This window comes from Nyctereutes procyonoides, unplaced genomic scaffold (assembly GCF_905146905.1).
Source record: "Nyctereutes procyonoides isolate TBG_1078 unplaced genomic scaffold, NYPRO_anot_genome, whole genome shotgun sequence".
Classification (NCBI taxonomy): domain Eukaryota; kingdom Metazoa; phylum Chordata; class Mammalia; order Carnivora; family Canidae; genus Nyctereutes; species Nyctereutes procyonoides.
Window position 1 is genome coordinate 16,407,401 of NW_026575145.1, and position 17,957 is coordinate 16,425,357.

The following is a 17,957-nucleotide window of genomic DNA, read 5'->3' on the forward strand; positions in this document are numbered from 1 at the left end:
GATTCAATCAGTAGCTTACTAACAAAGCAAACTATATACATTTTGACCACAGGAATTGAATATTAATTCTAACCAGCTACCTCTTTCACATGGTAATATTCAGTACATACAATAATAAATAAAATTACCTCGAGAATTTAGAGACAAGTTCTTTGACAAGGAACCTTCAAACACTGGTGAATTCTCAAGATGTTGCATTAAGAGACTTAGGAATTCTTGCTTTGATCCAGGATGCTCTCTTCCAAAATTATCATTTTCATTGACATATGCTACTTCAATTGTAAGTGAAGGATTAAAGTTTTGATTTCTGAATCCATCTAAGGCACTATTCCAGATATTGGCTTTATTAATCCATAATCTTTTAGTTTTTTTTTTAATTTGAAATCCTAATTCCATTATAATTGTTGAAATATCTCTTCTATATTTGCTGCCTTGCCTATAAAACATGAATTTAAAACATAGAGGTTAAATATTCCACAGTACTTTACATGACACAGCAGTAGTTCAGCCAATAAAAAATAGAAAAATTAAGAAGGAAATTCTTCCCCAACTCCCACCCAAAATCAGACAATAGCTGCCACCAGATCCAAAAAGCTATTTGACTTAATTCTGAATTTTTGACTCCTTCCCCAATTTCCTACTAATTAAAATCTAATGTCATAAATGATTCATGAGAATGTTGATAGATTATGTCAAATTTGATCAATTCAGTGGATTCAGATATAAAAGAAGCTCAGAATCTCACACTCCTGGCCAATGGCTATAACAATCAGTTACTTACAGGCATTTGAAGTTTACTAGAGCCTTTAGAAATAGAACAAATGTCACCTCTGCTTACTCTATGTGAGAACCACAGTTTTAAGATTTCACAATGTATTTCTAATTATAAATTTAGTTTTAACAGTAGAGTTAATATTATAAACACAATTCACAACCATTTAAATAGTACTATTTAGCCTATAGCAGTAATTCACAAAGTGTAGTTTCAAACCAACAGCAGCATATGGAAACTTGTTAGAAATGCAAATTCCCCCCCAAGACTTTCTTTTTAAGTAATATCTACACACCCACTGTGGGGCTCAAACCTACAACCCTGAGATCAAGAGTTTCGTTTCGTACTCTCCACTGACTGAGCCAGCTAGGTGCCCCCGAAATGCAAATTCTTGAGCCACAATGCATTTCTTGAGGTTCTCAGAATCAGAACCTCTGAGCATGAGGCCTAGCAATCTGTACTTATCAATAATACTTCCTGGCAATTGCATGGACCAAATCAATTGCTCTCGGCCTCAATTTTTCTATCTGTAACTGAAATTAATGTACTCAAAATAATCCTGTTTGGAACAATGTCTATGGATCATCTTTCCACAGCAAGTATAAATCCTTCTCATGGTTAAACATTACAATGCTCCAATGTGGACCAGGCTTTGCTTTTTCTTTCTTCACACACCCCTATTCATTAATCCAGGTTGCAGGAAAACCAAAGTCTTCTGGAAGTAAGACAATTCTTCAGAAATATGCCTTCATGTAGCAGGTTGATTCCTTGCTCCTGCCTGGAATGGAAATGCTGATGCTATTCTTTTAAAATATGATGTTAAATCATGGAACAAGGAATCAAACTTTCCTGGTATAACATGTTTAGAAACCTACATACTAAAATTTTTTAAACTAATGTGAACATCCTTCTTGATACTAAAAATATTATAAAAACTTCTGTAACAAGTTTTCAGTTAACAAGTGGTATCTTAAGCAGCAATTCTTCACTTTTTTTAATAGTACTTCATATTCCACTTCTATCTATAAATCTAGTTATCAAATATCACAGAAATTCTCTTTATCTTCTAAGTTTTAACTTGATACTTTTTAAATTTTTTTATTTATTTATGATCATCACAGAGAGAGAGAGAGAGAGAGGGGCAGAGACACAGGCAGAGGGAGAAGCAGGCTCCATGCACCGGGAGCCCGACGTGGGATTCGATCCTGGGTCTCCAGGATCGCGCCGTGGGCCAAAGGCAGGCGCCAAACCGCTGCGCCACCCAGGGATCCCTTGATACTATTTTTTTAAAAAGATTTTATTTATTTGAGAGAGTGAGCCCTCATGCATATGGTGGGCCAAGGTGGGAGGTAGGGAGATGGGGAGAGACAGAGAGAGAGAGGGAGAGAATCTCAAGCATACTCCTTCCTGACCATGGAGACCCATGCAGGGCTAGATCTCAGGACCCTGATCATGACCTGAGCCAAAATCAAGAGTCAGACAGATATGTGAACAACTGAGCCACCCAGGCGCCACTAACTTGATACTTTTTTTTTTTTACTTGATAATATTTTTAACAAAAAAGTAGTTCATCATGCTTAGCTACTAATGTTAGTTTTGCCTAATTTTTCTATAACCGCCTTTGCAAAGCCACACATACTTAAAAATCTTAACTTCAGCTGAATAAATACCTGATACTAAGTTCTAATTCTAGTCTTATTTAAATGTTTATGAATGATTTTGAAAATTACTTATTTTGCTTTGGGTGCAGTGGCACATGCCTGTAGTCCCAGCTACTTAGGAGGCTGCGGCATGAGGATGGCTTGAGCACAGGAGTTCTGGGCTGTAGTGTGCAATGCCAACTGGGTGTCTGCACTAAGCGTAGCATCAGTATGGTGACCTTCCAGAAGCTGGGTACCACCAAGTTGCCTAAGGATGGAATGAATCAGCCCAGGTAGGAAAATATTTAGGCATGAATACAATAATACTTGTAAGTATACCTTAAACTTTCTAAAGAGGTAATACTTAGACCTCTGACACTGACAGCAAATATATCAAGCAAATGACAATTTTTTTAATCGTTATATTAAATACAATTCCTTCCTTTGAACCAAGTAACATGGTATACTTGATATATTTTAAACTACCTTGAAAATGATCTGTATTTTTTACATCATGATTCAGTATACAATAAAATAAATTTTATATACATTCTATGTGTAATGCAATCTTATAATTCTATTCTATCCTATTTTGTTTTCTTTTTTTAATGCTGGTTGCATTGACTTCATGACCAAACATTGGTCCTGCAGTTTAAAAAACATTTGTCCAGAATATTAAGATCAATATTCTAAGTGTGTATATATCCACTTCCTATTGTAATTTTCTCATAACAGAGCTTTATAGGGGTATCTGGCTGGCTCAGTTAATAGAGCATGTGATACCTGATCTTGGGGTAATGAGTTCAAGGCTTATACTGGACAAGGAGCTTACTTTAAAAAAAACAGAGTTTTATATTTTTCTTCTATTCAAAATACACACAATACATACCTCAGCAGATCTTTATGCTGGGCTCCAGGTGACTGTCTGGGAAATTTAGGTGATGATTCTTCCAACAAACAATCAGTTATTCCCACATTATTAGTGTTGGGTAATGAATGCTTTTTGGCTTTTTGGAAATCCTCTGTAGATTTAAAACCCAATGTTAGCATTACAGAGATACAGAAGAAATTTTTAATACACAATTGAAAAAAATCTTTATTCACAATTACAAAATATTACCTGAATTGTAGAGGATACCTCTACATTCCAAACACTCCCAGTTTTGTTCCCATGACCGTAATGAGGAACAAGCTAAATGTGTTCCACTAGAACCACAACACTGACAGCGCTTTATTTCCCATTTGCTGAGGACATAAAGAGAAGCAGATGTTTACATTTTGGTATTAACTTGGTCTAATTCCAACCACTAGCACTGCCACAGGCTACACTGTCCATCTCACGTAAAACCAACCCTTCAACCAAAGGAGGGGAAAGAGATTACCTGCTTTGCACTATATTTTTTCTTAAAGTATTTTTTTTCTATTTCACTTATTATGTTTGTAACCTCCTCTTCTAAATACTCATTAACTTAAAATACCTTAATATCAACATGTACATGTACATACACAGGAATATATACACCAGAAAGAATATAATTAAGAAAGAAAAAAATTTCTTTTATATCTAAAAATTACTAGCTCATAGGGAATTTGCTATATAAATGCATCCAACATGGAAGAAGCATCAGAAAATATATTATCTTAACCTAAAATATTACTTTTCATATTCAATGTGAGGAATTGTTTTCTACAAATGCTTGTTTAGAAATCCAGTATTGCTTAGCTCAACAATATCCAGACTTATGATCTTGCCCATATTTAGAGTCTTTTGTTTCCTTCCATCCCCACCTCCAAGTTTCCCCACTGAATTGTGTGATATATGCCAGTCCACACTCACATTTTCTGTATAGGTGTAGGTGTGGGTGTGGGTTGTGGTGTGGGGCCTATTTTTTATTTGGTTATAAATATTCCTTCTATGAATAAATAATGGATATACTCCCTAGGTGTGTGGATATATATAGGTGATAAGAGAGGTAGTTGGGGGATGCTTGAGTGGCTCTGTTGGTTAAGCATCCAACTCTTGATTTGAGGCTCAGGTCATGATCTCAGGGTCATGAGATAGAACCCTGTGTCAGGCTCCATGCTGGGTGTGGAGCCTGCTTAAGATTTTCTCTCTCCCTCTCCCTCAAGCTCCCTGCCTCCATGTATTCACATATATCCTCTCTCAAAAAAAAAGAAAGAAAGAAAGAAAGAAAGAAAGAAAGAAAGAAAGAAAGAAAGAAAGAAAGAAAGAAAGAAAGAAAGAAAGAAAAGGAAGAAGGAAGAAGAGGTATTTGGATACTCTTCACTCCATAAGATGTTAAGTGAATCTTTCTGTGTGGATATGGGTATGTAGGTATATGTCTTCTCTGTGTGTCTCTCCCACTTTCCCAAAGAGTTCTGCCAAATAATGGAGAGAAAGATGAAAGATGACAGCTAACATAAGTGCTTACTATACGCCAGGCCCAGTTCTCAGCCTTTACACAAGAAGTTTAATCCTCATAATTTTAAGTGATAGGAAAAGTCCTTATTATCCTTAATTTTAAAGAACAAGAGATCAAGGCACAGAGGGGTAAATGACTTGTCCAATTAAGTTCACAGTGCTAGTTAAGTCTCATAGTGAGGCTTCCAACCTAGTTTAGTTGGCTTGAGACCCATGCTCCTAACCACTACACCATGGTGCCTCTCAGCAAAACCATCTTCCTATCACTAGAATGAGAGAGTGAGATTACAAAAACACCCCCAAACATTCAGATTGCAGGTATTAGGTCCCAGGAGAAAAGACAAAGGATAGCAATTTCAAATAGCCATCAGAAAGAGAAAGGGAGTTTGGTTAACTACTGACTGGGTGACCAGTGATATATAAGTAATATATGTAAATTAACTAAAATAGCCCAAAATAAATTTAGAAAATATCAATATTAATGAATATATTGCTTCTTAGAAATCTAGAGATCTCTGCTCTTAAATAATTTTTAGTCTAATGACAAAAACAAACTCAAATAATGTAAATTACATTGTAACATGCACATAAAAGAAAAAGCCCAGCTCAGAACGGGAAATCAGGGATATGGTAGTGGTAAGAGCTGCTTACGGAAAATTTTCAAAGCTGGCAGACATCAGCTGAATCTTTGCAAATAAGATAGCTTACCCAGCCAAATCACCTTCCATGAGAAATAAGGCTCCCAATATTCTGCTTTGCACTTAAGTTTCAGCTTGCCATGTAGGATTGTGTAACAGGGATTACAAATTTATTGAAATATCCTCCATAAATTCAACCAAACAGTGCCATCCAATAGAAATACAATGCAAGTCATTTAATGAATTTAAACTTTTCTAGCAACTTGATTTAAGAAGGTAAAAGAAATAGGTGAAATGAATTTCAACATTTCCAACATATCATTTTGCTTGACATGTAATCAATATAAAAAGTTATTAACATGATACTCTAAGTTCTTTTTGTCTTACTGCTAGGAGTTGAACTGTGTGTCCCCTCCAAATTCATGTTAAAGTCCTAAAACCCACTACACCTCATTATGTGACTATATTTGGAGCTAGGACCTTTAAATAGATAATTAAGATAAATTAAGAGGTCATATGGGTGGGCCCTAATTTAATATGACTGGTGTCCTTATTAGAAAAGAAGATTAGGATCTGGCAGAGGGATAATCACGTGAGGACATAGCAGGGAATCAACCATGTGCAAGCCAAGGAGAGAGGCTTCAGAAGAAATAAAATTTGCCAATACCTCTACCTCTAGGATTGTTAGAAAACAAATTTATGTTGTTATGGCAGCCTTAGTAAAATAAGAAAATGAGTCTTCACTGTGTATTTCACACTTGCAACACCTCTCAATTTGGAATAGCCCCATTTCAAGTACTCAATAGCCACATGTGCCTATAATAAATATAAGGCAGTGCAGCTCTAGAAAATGAAGCCTCATGAAAATACACCACATAAATCAGTTACAACCATGCTGACAGCAATAATATCTCTGTAAACAGATGTAAACATGCATTTAATAAATATATTTCCTCTCAAGCTAAAACTTCAAACATCCTAAAAGCAAAACCACACTTTATTAACTAGAAAACTACTTCTTTGACTGATGGTTTAAATAAGGACAGTAAGCACAATTGGGACTTCCCATTATACCTATCAGGTTCGTTATAGTCTCGCCCTTCTTTGCAACGACATCTTCGGACATCACAATGCTCATAGTGCTGCAGAAGTTCTTGATAAGCATTTTCCTCTAATTCCCAAGATGCATCTCTGTAAATGAAGATATAAAATACACTTTCAACTAAAATGTTACATATAAGGATTAGTAATGAAATCTAAAAACAAAAATTTTTCACATACTTAGGAATAAGGATAAACCTTTTTCTTTTCAGGATTAATCATTCTCTTCAAGATATAAATCTGTCATTGTCATTTTATCCTGCAGTTGATTATTTCCACAGTGAATTTTCAAATGTTAAATAAATTAGAAATGTTCTAAAATTTATATTTTTCCCAATATTTCACTTCTAATTTTTAAATTTCAAGTTTAGTAACATTATTTCAGATTCCTCATCTTTAAGTATTAAAGAAAATCCGTTATATATTTTAAACCATATATTGATTCTTTTAGATAATTTATACATACCATTTAAAAGTCTATTATGCTAGTATCTAAGTCAATTAATTACTATTGTACAAAAAAAAATTACTATTGTACATACCCGAGGATTTATTAAGAGACTACAAATCAACTAATGAGATACTGAAGTCACAGTCCCTGCTCTCAAGAACTAGCAATCTGGGAAGGAGAAGGAGGCAGTGGTAGAGGCAGCTTTATATTTCCCCATTTAAGATGACTACTTGTCCATGATCACTTAATCAAAACATAAACAATTATTTCCATTGTTATTAAAATCTTACATTTAAATTATCTTTTTGTCAAAAGGCTAAATGGTACTTACTTTTCAGGAATATGAATTCCCATTCTCAACATCTCTTTCTGAAATATATCACTATTATTGCATATTGTGCATCTAAAGAAAAATACTCCTGCATTTATTGCTTGAACCTATAGTGGAAAAGAGAAAACCTATTGTTAATAATTTAACGGGGGGCAGCCCTGGTGGCACAGCGGTTTAGTGCCGCCTGCAGCCTGGGGTTTGATCCTGGGGACCCTGGATCGAGTCCCATGTCAGGCTCCCTGCATGGAGCCTGCTTCTCCCTGTGCCTCTGCCCCCCCTCGCTCTCTGTCTCTATAAATAAATAAAATCTTTAAAAATAATAATAATAATTTAACAAGGTATTAGGTTATAGATTATAATAGCTAACAGAACATGTGCTACTTTTCACTTTATTATGAAAACACTTTCTATGCTAGTTCTCAGGCTTTGATAAATGAAATTATTCTGCTAAAATTCTGAGATCTTTTTTCCTAATCACCAAAAAAATAAGTTAATGAATTGACGGTTCTTAGTTTTACATCTATCTCATATTTTTTTCTCAACCTTTGCTATCCAATGTCATTTCGGTCCCCACATATCATGTTGTCCATCAGTTACTGATTAAAACAGTAAAAATATTGACTTACTTCACCTAGGAAGGATGTTTAAATACATGTTATTATAAAATATCCTCGGTTCTGTTTTTAACTCAATCTCTAAGCTAGTGTTCTTCCTAAAAGGGTAAAAGCATAAAACCTATTCTCACTCCTTCTGTAAATAGAAACACAGAACCAGCAGGCAGAGGGTACTCTCAGGGACAGAAAACTACAAACCTACTAGAAAGAGTAGCCAATCCTCCCCCCCCAGAAAACTAGTACCACACATTCATTTAACAACTATTTAACCCCTGCTGTATAGGTAGCAAACATTATACTATGTACCAAAAATAGAAAAAAATAACTTAGATTGGAATGATGAGATACAATACTTTGTAAAAGTGTGTGTGCATTTTAAGTATAAACATGGAAGAGAAAGGAGTAAATACCTAAGTCTAAAAGCCTTGACAAAAATGTCACGAGAATGGTGAGGTCAAAGCTAAGTTTGGAAGAGGAAACAAAGATTTGCTAGGAAATAGAACAAAAGGCATTATAAGGATATGGAATTGCACTTATCAAGTCTCCATGGTAAGAGAAAGGACAATATGATTAGGGAACTAATTAATAATATGTTTAGGATTACATGATAAGAATTGCATTGCATGTCTAATTCTGTAATGAGGTTATGAATTAGGGAAATCAAAGCCAGCACTGTATATAAAAAGTTAATACAGAATAAGGTATGCAGGGGAAAAAGCCAGTTAGTGGGCTCCTTCAAAAGTCTAGTTATTTATTTATTTTTTTTGAAAGCATCTAAAGTTAAGTCGCAGAGGTTAGCAATAAAAAAAAGACACAATAACTATTAGGTAGACTTGACAGACTTAGGGAATGATTTATAAATGATAAAGAAAACAGAAGAACTGAGGTTCAAAAACACTAGTAGCAGGGCACCTGGTTGGCTTGGTCAGAAGAGCATGTAACTCTCGGTCTGAGTCATAGGTTTGAGCCCCAGTGGCTTAAACAAAAATTTTAAAAAACACACAAAAACAAAAACAAAAACAACCCACTAGTAGCAAGTGGGACACATACACAGAGTGTGGGAGGGAAACAAATCACTGAAATCTCTGAACCTAAAGGCCTTCAGGAGCCAACTATACACTGGTATCAATACCTTAGTATTAGCTATGACACAAGGAAATGGATAATATGGAGGGGAAAAAAACAAAAAACATAGGAGATAAGGAAGATAGAACATGACCACTGGGATGATGGAGAAATCCAAACTGACCAAGTATAGTGGCAATTCTCTACATAGAGAGTGAAAAGTTTCCATCAATTTTAAGATATTAATCTGCACTCTTCTTTTACAAAATCCGAAACCATATAAGCATTTATAGTCGTCACAAATGACGAAATATGCTTACTTACATAGAATTCTCATTCTGTTGCACAGGACTGTTCTTCCTTTAATGAAGTTCAGAGAATTAAAAACTTTTCTTCAGGTATTTGTTATTTAATAGGATAGACTTCATTTACTACTTCAGTTAAGACTTGTGACAGAATGGAAAAGGCGCTGTAGCTCCTTTACAGAATATGACTTGAGAATTAGTTCTTACTGGTCTCTAATGAAGGAACAACTGCATGTTCCTATTTATTTTATAAACAAGTGCTCCTGTTGCTGTGATTTTTTTATTTGCATAAAGTAGACCTACGTTTTGTAAGTATTATTATTGACTTTTTATTTAATTTTTCTGTATTATTGACTTTTTAATGACAGGATTAGAAATTTGGTATTTTCAGTGTTCACAAAAAGCCCTATGGAAAATAGAGTCAAGTTTGAGAACCTCTCTGTGTTTTGTTACTAACAACTGAAGCAATTTTTTTTTTCCTTTTTCTTATATATTGATTGGGGCAGATCTTAACTGTTTTTGTCATTCATTCATTCATTCATTCATTCATTCATTCATTTATATGAGAGAGAGAGAAAAGAGAGGGGCAGAGACACAGGCAGAGGGAGAAGCAGGCTCCATGCACCGTGGGATTCGAATCCGGGTCTCCAGGATCGCGCCCTGGGCCAAAGGCAGGTGCCAAACCGCTGTGCCACTCAGGGATCCCTCTTAACTGTTTTTGAAAAATAACATACTCTTCCAAAATTAACAAGATGACACAAATACAAACTCGTAAGATAAATTTCCTTTGTAAAATTCTCATACAGTTTAAACTTATTAGGTAAAGATAAATTTTCATGATATTTATGAACTACACTCCCTGGATCCTTTTACAAAACACTTCTTTATAAGAACTAACAGAATTTATAAAATTTACTCGACAAAATAGGCTCCATCCTGCCACCTAATGAATCCTAAATATAAAATGGCATAATCCTTGGGTTGTGATCCCGGGATCCTAGGATCGAGTCCCACATTGGGCTCCCTGCAGAGAGCCTGCTTCTCCCTCTGCCTATATCTCTGCCTCTCTCAGTGTCTCTCATGAATAAATACATAAAATCTTAAACAACAAAAAATGTACACTGTGATGTGTCGCCCACTGCTAAAGTCAGCATACAGTGTGACTTTATAGACAGAAGTCTTATAATATTTCCTGCAATTCACTGGGCACCATCTGTCTGTATATCTTCACAGAAAATCGGCACTCACGAGGACAAAGTGCAGAATAAGTATAGGAAAGTTATTTTGTGCAGTTTCATTTCATTAAAACTTTTTTTATTTTAAGGCACGGTTTCTCTCAGATACAGCTTAAAAAAGGACGTGATTGTGCTTAATCACTAAAAGGAAAGAAAATCAGTTAAAAGACTATTAAACTATACTTATAGAAATATGAGAAAATAAGAAAAATAAATCATTTAAAGCAAACTCAAGAGACTAGACAGTGGGAAAAGCTTTGGGATATTTCACTGCCTATTTTTTACAGACAATGCATGATGCTTTCCTTTCCATCTGTAGACCCTAGATGTTGGCTTCGCAGAGTAGAAAATTTTTAGGGAAGACAAAGCCAAGAATACCATGAAATTCTGAAGTTCTTCCTCTGCCCATTGGCAGGCACCATGAGGCAGTCAACAGTTTTTAAAGAGCTAAAGCTTATTTATTTTCTTCATAATGTAGTGTTTCACCAAGAGCTTTGAAACAAACAAACAAACAAACAAAAAAAAAAAAAGAAGCAAGCCATAAGGGTGCCTGGGTGGCTCAGTAGGTTAAGTCAACTCTTGACTTTGGCTCAGGCCATGATCTCAGGGTCCTGGTACTGAGCCCCATGACAAGAGGTGAAGTCTGCTCCAGGATTCTCTCTCTCCATCTTCCTTTGCCCCTCCCCCTGCTCACACATGCTGAAAGAAAGAAAGAGAGAGAGAGAGAGAGAGAGAGAGAGAAAGAAAGAAAGAAAGAAAGAAAGAAAGAAAGAAAGAAAGAAAGAAAGAAAGAAAGAAAGAAAAAGAAAGAAAGGTCTTCAAAAAAATACAAGCAGTACAATTCCACTGAGACCCCTTGTCATTTTCTGTGTCTTGAGTCCTTGGAGTTTTGGTGGTAGAGGATCAACAAATCCAATATTGTCTATAAAAATTATGAATAGTGCTAAAATTAAAATGTGGTCCTCGGGCTTGAAAAAGATTATTTCTTTGGTTAATGTCAACGTCAATCTGGAGAACTCAACTGCTGCCTTTCTTTGAGTGAAGGGATTTGGGATATGGATTTGATCTCAGGAGCCTTTGAGTTAGATTATTTTCCATTTCATTGACCTCTGATTCTATTTTAACCAGTTTTTCTGAATCTCAAATTCTCCTTAAGAATCTCCTTATTCTATTCTGGCCTTCGGGCGTACCAATAGAGCTTGAGTGTAGGCAGCAGCAAAAGAACCCATACTCAACTTCTGTGCATCATTCATTCTATCCACATGTTATAAAGTAGGGTCCATGAGGTGCTGAATATTCTCTGTTTCTACATAGTGATCAGGACAGCTTAGAAGATTTTTAAATTCAAAGGCAGGCGACAACCACTCCTGATGAAACTGCAGGTGGTTTATTAGGATAAAATACAATTTTGAAAGTATATCTAAGTATTAGGTTGAGTGACCACTACTCAAGAAGAAGTTGCTACTTCGCTACTCAAGAAGAATTATTGTCTATTGTTTGACTCACTCACATACTTTGACTATTATTGCTTTAAGACTTTCTTGAAATACAAGAGGATTTATAATATCTCCTAACTCTAAAAAATACTTTTGTGGATAACCAGTAATCAATAATAACATTGAAAAAAATAATAACATTTTTTTACTAAACAGTAATAAAAGCCAAGCTCCAAAAAAAAAGTCAAATTTAATTAAATCCTTTGTTATTTGGCATTCTATTAACTGTAACTATCAGTTGGCACTTTCACGCATGTATACTATTATATTTGATGCTATCAATAATCAAGATCTTAAAATATTCATGAATCTTCTGAATCAAAATAAATATTAAATTGCTTAATATTATGTGTTTCATGATGTTTACTTAAAAACTTGTCATTGGGGCATCTGGGTGCCTCAGTTGGCTAAGTGTCTGCGTTTAGTCCAGGTCATGATCCTGGGGTCCTGGAGTCAAACCCTACATTGTGCTCCCTGCTCAGCAGGGAGTCTGTTTCTCTTTCTCCCCCTGCCTCCCCACAACCCATGCACTCTCTCTCTCAAATAAATAAAATCTTAAAAAAACTCAAACTGGTCATTGATTTTCACATACAAGGTGGCTTTCAAAGAGTCCTTTAAATCATTAAATGGTCATCAGTCCCTGTCAAGAAGCTGTGATTAAAGGGTATACCAGAGTTTTTTTTTTTCTTTCAAAGGCCTCAACATTTAAATATATTAGCTTACAGTTAAATTATCATTTCACATGTCTTGGTTTTGAAGCTTAAAATGTAAATAAACTTGGGGATTAAATCTGTTTTAATCATGTGAAATACAAACAAAATCCTTAGGTTAAAACAACAAAAACTTTTAAGTGGGTAGTACTCTAAAGTATTTATTAAAGTATTAGTTGTACAGTTCAATAAACTTTTTACGTAAAATATGCTTTAATAAAGCTGTTTTTAAGTTATAAGTAGAGGTAAAGTAACTGTCAAATCTTTACAATTTAAAATTCAAAGCAGGGGCACCTGGCTAGCTTGGTCAGAGGAATATGTGACTCTTGATCTTGGGGTCATGAGTTCGAGCCTCACACTCGGTGTAGAGACTATATAAATAAACAAGTAAATAAACTCTAATAAAAAATGTTAAAATAAAATAAAATTTAAATCAGCAAGGAACAAATTTTATATCAGAAAAGGCTTACAAAATTACTTACCTGTAAACAGTCTCTATGAAACCAAGCATTCTTACAACAAGGACTTCGTAATATACTGTAAGTTGGAATAGGCTCAATAAATTCCAAGCAAATGGTACATGGCATGGAGTCTCTATAATTATTAGATGTAATTATTTGAACAGGACGATGTTTCCAACAAAATGACCTAAAAATGTAAATCATTTAGAAACATCTAATAAGTTACAAAGTATGAGGATAGAACTGCAATTTACATTTATAAGAGGAAATTCATTTGTATTTCTCTCATAATTAACCTACAACAGACTGGAACTTTGGCACTGTAAATCAGTCTCACAATCTATGACCAAGGAGAGCAGGACTTTCAGAATGTGAACCTTTTGGTAAGACCTAACTCCTAGAATTCCAATAACTAGTATTATGTTGAGAACCCTATGAAATATTGTTAGCAACACCATTATACTCAACAATGTACAAAATTAAAGGACTTTAAAAATATTTTAATCATGTAGTATATAAAATGCAAATAAATATTTATTCCTAACCCATTAAATTTATTTCCATTTGTATTTTCTAAACTGTGATTTTGTACATGCTAACAATCCATTAAATAGGTCAAGAACACAAAGACTAAAAGAAATAGAACACTTGTAATATCAAATCCTAAAATTCGATGCTGGGGTGGCTCAGTGGTCGAGCACCTGCCTTTTGGCCCAGGGCGTGATCCTGGAGTCCCAGGATCGAGTCTTGCATCAGGCTCCCTGCATGGAGCTTGCTTCTCCCTCTGCCTGTGTCTTTGCCTCTCTCTCTCTCTTTGTCTCTCATAAATAAATAAAATATTTAAAAAATACTAAAATTCATAAATCTTGGATGTTTAAAGCTGGATTCATGAAGTAAATACTGTCAGGGGCACTTCAGGGCCTTGGGGTGATTTATTTTCTTGGACTCCTCGAAATTTAAATGCTGTCAATTTACTCAATGAGAAATACATAAGGCCCTGTAGAAGAAAAGTGGACCATAAATCTGAAGAGTGATGTAAAAATCTAAACTTATGTAAGGTGGAAATTTTTATAAAATATGAATATTCATATAATATGAATAAAGTTTCATATTATATCCTAGAGCTGAAAATTGAAGGTGAATATTAATTGTTAAGTCCATTGAAGACTGGCAATTCCCAAGACTTTGCAGATAGAAATGACTCCATAAAGGAAGAAGTGAGCAATTTTAAACATATATATAAACAACATATATGTAGCATGTATGTGTAAACTCAGTGTAGCTCTGAAGAGAAATTTTACAAAGGATTTAGATCATTGGGCTATCCATATCCATTTTCCCCTTTTCCTTAACATTCATCTTTCATATTCAACAATTAACTTACGCAAAATTGCCAGTAAATTGGAAAATGCATTCTCTCTGAAGTCCACAGGGGAAATGATAACTTCGTTTACATCGGGGTGCAACACATCCAATTGAAGCACCAGTTTTCTTGCAAATACTGCATTTCTAGAAGAAAATATGAAAACAGAGGTCATAACATACAAAATCTGAGTAATATAATATGACCAAGGTATAAATAAATATTCCTTGTGGGGAGTCAGAAAATTATTTCATCATACTACAGCTATGATGATGGCTTATTAAAGCAATTTCTGAAAAAAAAAAAAAAGTTCTACCTAGAAAACAGTCTAAAGACACTAAAGATTCACTCCTGTAACAATTTCTGATAAAAGAGTCATCTCTAATCTAACATGTGGATGGACAGAGAAGCTTCTTTTCCTTTCTACTTAGCTAAAATATTTTCAACTAAAGGGTTTGTATAAATAAAATGGCTATACATTAAAGTTCAAATCTCAATAAAAAACACAAATAGGAAATATTCATCAAGAAGAATAGCAAAACAATATAAAAAAACCAATCTGTGAAAAAAATTGACTAGGATCACCCTATCCTAACTAAATGAAAGTGTTAAGATACCCATAATAGGTTACATAGTAACACCTGTCCCCCCCCCACCCCAATCCCCTGCAAAAGATATGTTCAAGTCCTAATTCTTGGTTCCTATGAATGTGACCTTATTTAGAAATACGGTCTTTGTTTCTGTTTTTAAAGATTTATTTATTTATTTTAGAGAGAGTTCATAATAAGAACACAAAGACTATTACATGATTCAATCATTACTAAAATACAGAGTGGAATCTAAAACATCTTAGAACTCTTGAGATAGCCATTCTAAAATGGTTACTCATACAATCTTATGCTGGCCCATGGAGTACCACTAGGTCATTGGAGATAACTTTGCCAACCTGAGGCTCTTTCAGTAAACTCGCATATGAAACTCTAGCTTAATGTCACAGATGAAGAGAACTTCTTCAGGATCAAGATATTCTCAAAGGTTCACAACAGGAAAGCCTGGGTGGTACAGTTGAGTGTCCACCTCTTGGTTTCGGCCCAGGTCAGATCTCAGAGTTGTGGGATCAAGCCCTGAGTTGGGCTCCACGCTTAGTGCAGCATGCTTGATATTCTCTCTCTCTCTCTCCCCGCCCCCTTCTGCTGTGCTCACTCTCTCTCTCTCTAAAATAAATAAATATTAAAGAAGAAAAAATTCAAATGTTTTTAAAAGCCACTTATTTCCAAACTACAAGGAGACCTTTTTTTTTTTTTAAAGATTTTATTTATTTATTCATGACAGATACAGAGAGAGAAGCCGAGACACAGGCAGAGGGAGAAGCAGGCTCCATGCAGGGAGCCCGATGTGGGACTCGATTCCGGGTCTCCAGGATCACGCCCTGGGCTGAAGGCAGGTGCTCAACCGCTGAGCCACCCAGGGATCCCCCTACAAGGAGACCTTTTGAAGTCATCTTTCACAAGCTCACTATCATCAGGAGGTTGAAGAATTTTGATACAAATACTCACACCGTCCTAAGATAAATGCCACTGATAACCTTTCTCCCAAGGTTTTCTCTTGCATCCCAGAGACTCTATCTTACCATCTAATCTTCAGCATCCTCAACATCTTCAAAACTAATTGCCTTCATTTTTTTTTTGCATCAACTAAAAAAAGATCTCTAAATGCTTGCTTCCCTTACAGAATTTCTTGAATAAAACTATCCTTATTTTCCCATCCTCCTTAATTTTCATCCAGACTTGACAAGGGTTAGGAATAGAATATGGAAAAAGGCAAGAGACAATCACAACATTGTTTTAGTTCTCTGTTGCAGGTTGTAGGTCACAATTTTGCCTTTATACTTTTCAAAATCTGGTTCTTTGAGCCTAATGACATCTACACCCTCTGTAGGATGTAACTTCTTCCACCTCCAGACTTTGGCACTTTTCTCTGTATCTTAATTCTTGTTACCGTTGTAAATAACCCCTACATTGATGAGACAACCTTTCTTTGATTTCAACTATAATGTGTCAATGTCCTTCATCTCTACTCCAGAGTAACAATGAATCCTCTTATCACCATTGAGATTATCAGTTCCAGTTATCATTCTCTGGACAGAATTCTCTATACTTCTAACTTTCTCATTTTTTTTTAACCTTCTCATTTCCTAACTCTTACTACTTCTACTCAGACCAGATAGAACCCTGCAATCCTTTCCTTGCATTTAATACAATAGGTATCATACCGTAGATTCACAAACTATAACGGAATGAAAAAAGGGTTAAAGTTTAGAATACTTATTTTGGAGAAGATGAGAAGGCAATGAACAAAGGTATATAATATCACAGGATGGTCGCAAGAGGTGGAGATATCATAAATTACTGGTCTGCATAACTGTTTAATTTCCACCTCAACCCACTATGCCAACTCAGCAACTGAGGCATAATAAAAAGTAAACATCTGGGTTGACTCAGGGTTAAAGGTTTGAAGAACAGCAGAGTGGAAGTTGGGTCATAATTCTGAAGGTAGAAGTGGCTGAAATGATGGACAGGATGGAATAAAATAAGTAGAATCAGCATTGTCATATGTATTATTCAGGGTTGGTTAACCTTGCTTTTATTTGCAAATTTTCAAAAAGTTCTTCTAAAATTTATCTTATTTGACAGAAATAAGCATTTAAACATAAAAGTCTTATAAATTTCCAATAGGGAAACTGGTGGAAAAAACATTCCCTAGTATGATGACACTTTTCGTATTTAGTGTAATGAGTAAAACAATCTACTTACCAGTTTAGAAGCTCTGTTCACTTCTTTCCTGATGTCTTCTATTAGAAAACCATAAACTCCTTCTTCTTCTTTACCTCTCTGCCAAATTCCACTTGACATCAACTGTAAATATATTTTCAATTAGAAAACAGATTCTAAGAAACTAGCTTGAAATACATATATATGTAAAATGTGTGAATGTATAAAAATACATATATTCCATGAATATATAATATATATACACACATATGTAATGTTCCAATAAAAAAATGGACGTAACTTGAATTTCAAGGACCTCTTATAGTTATTTTTCATGGTTAAAGGAAGAGGCTAATCACATTCTTCGATTTGGAAGACACTATACATTAACACTATACATTTAACCAAACACGTTCTAAAAGTATTCCAGGAACTAGAAGAAAAAATACGAGGCAAAAAACACCTGTAATGAAGCTTTAGAAAAAAAGTAGCAAATACTAAAAGGTATAAATGTAGTAACAGTAAATATTACGGAAATAATTCAGTTCGTCGGTGACATTTCAGGCTAACTTTAAATCTAGC

At 34.9% G+C, this 17,957-nt stretch overlaps 1 protein-coding gene across 4 annotated transcripts in view; it reads right to left on the reverse strand.

The window, feature by feature from the left end:
• The window catches only part of G2E3 (G2/M-phase specific E3 ubiquitin protein ligase), a 56,582-nt gene that overhangs the window by 14,791 nt on the left and 23,834 nt on the right, over positions 1-17,957 (reverse strand). For all 4 annotated transcript variants that reach the window (XM_055309178.1, XM_055309176.1, XM_055309179.1 and 1 more), the window contains exons 4-11: positions 17,418-17,519; positions 14,626-14,750; positions 13,263-13,428; positions 7,356-7,462; positions 6,547-6,663; positions 3,533-3,657; positions 3,302-3,434; positions 129-436 (exon numbers count right to left, since the gene is read on the reverse strand). In XM_055309178.1, coding sequence (XP_055165153.1) covers positions 129-436; positions 3,302-3,434; positions 3,533-3,657; positions 6,547-6,663; positions 7,356-7,462; positions 13,263-13,428; positions 14,626-14,750; positions 17,418-17,519 — 1,183 coding nt within the window. The remainder of the gene's footprint in view (positions 1-128; positions 437-3,301; positions 3,435-3,532; positions 3,658-6,546; positions 6,664-7,355; positions 7,463-13,262; positions 13,429-14,625; positions 14,751-17,417; positions 17,520-17,957) is intronic.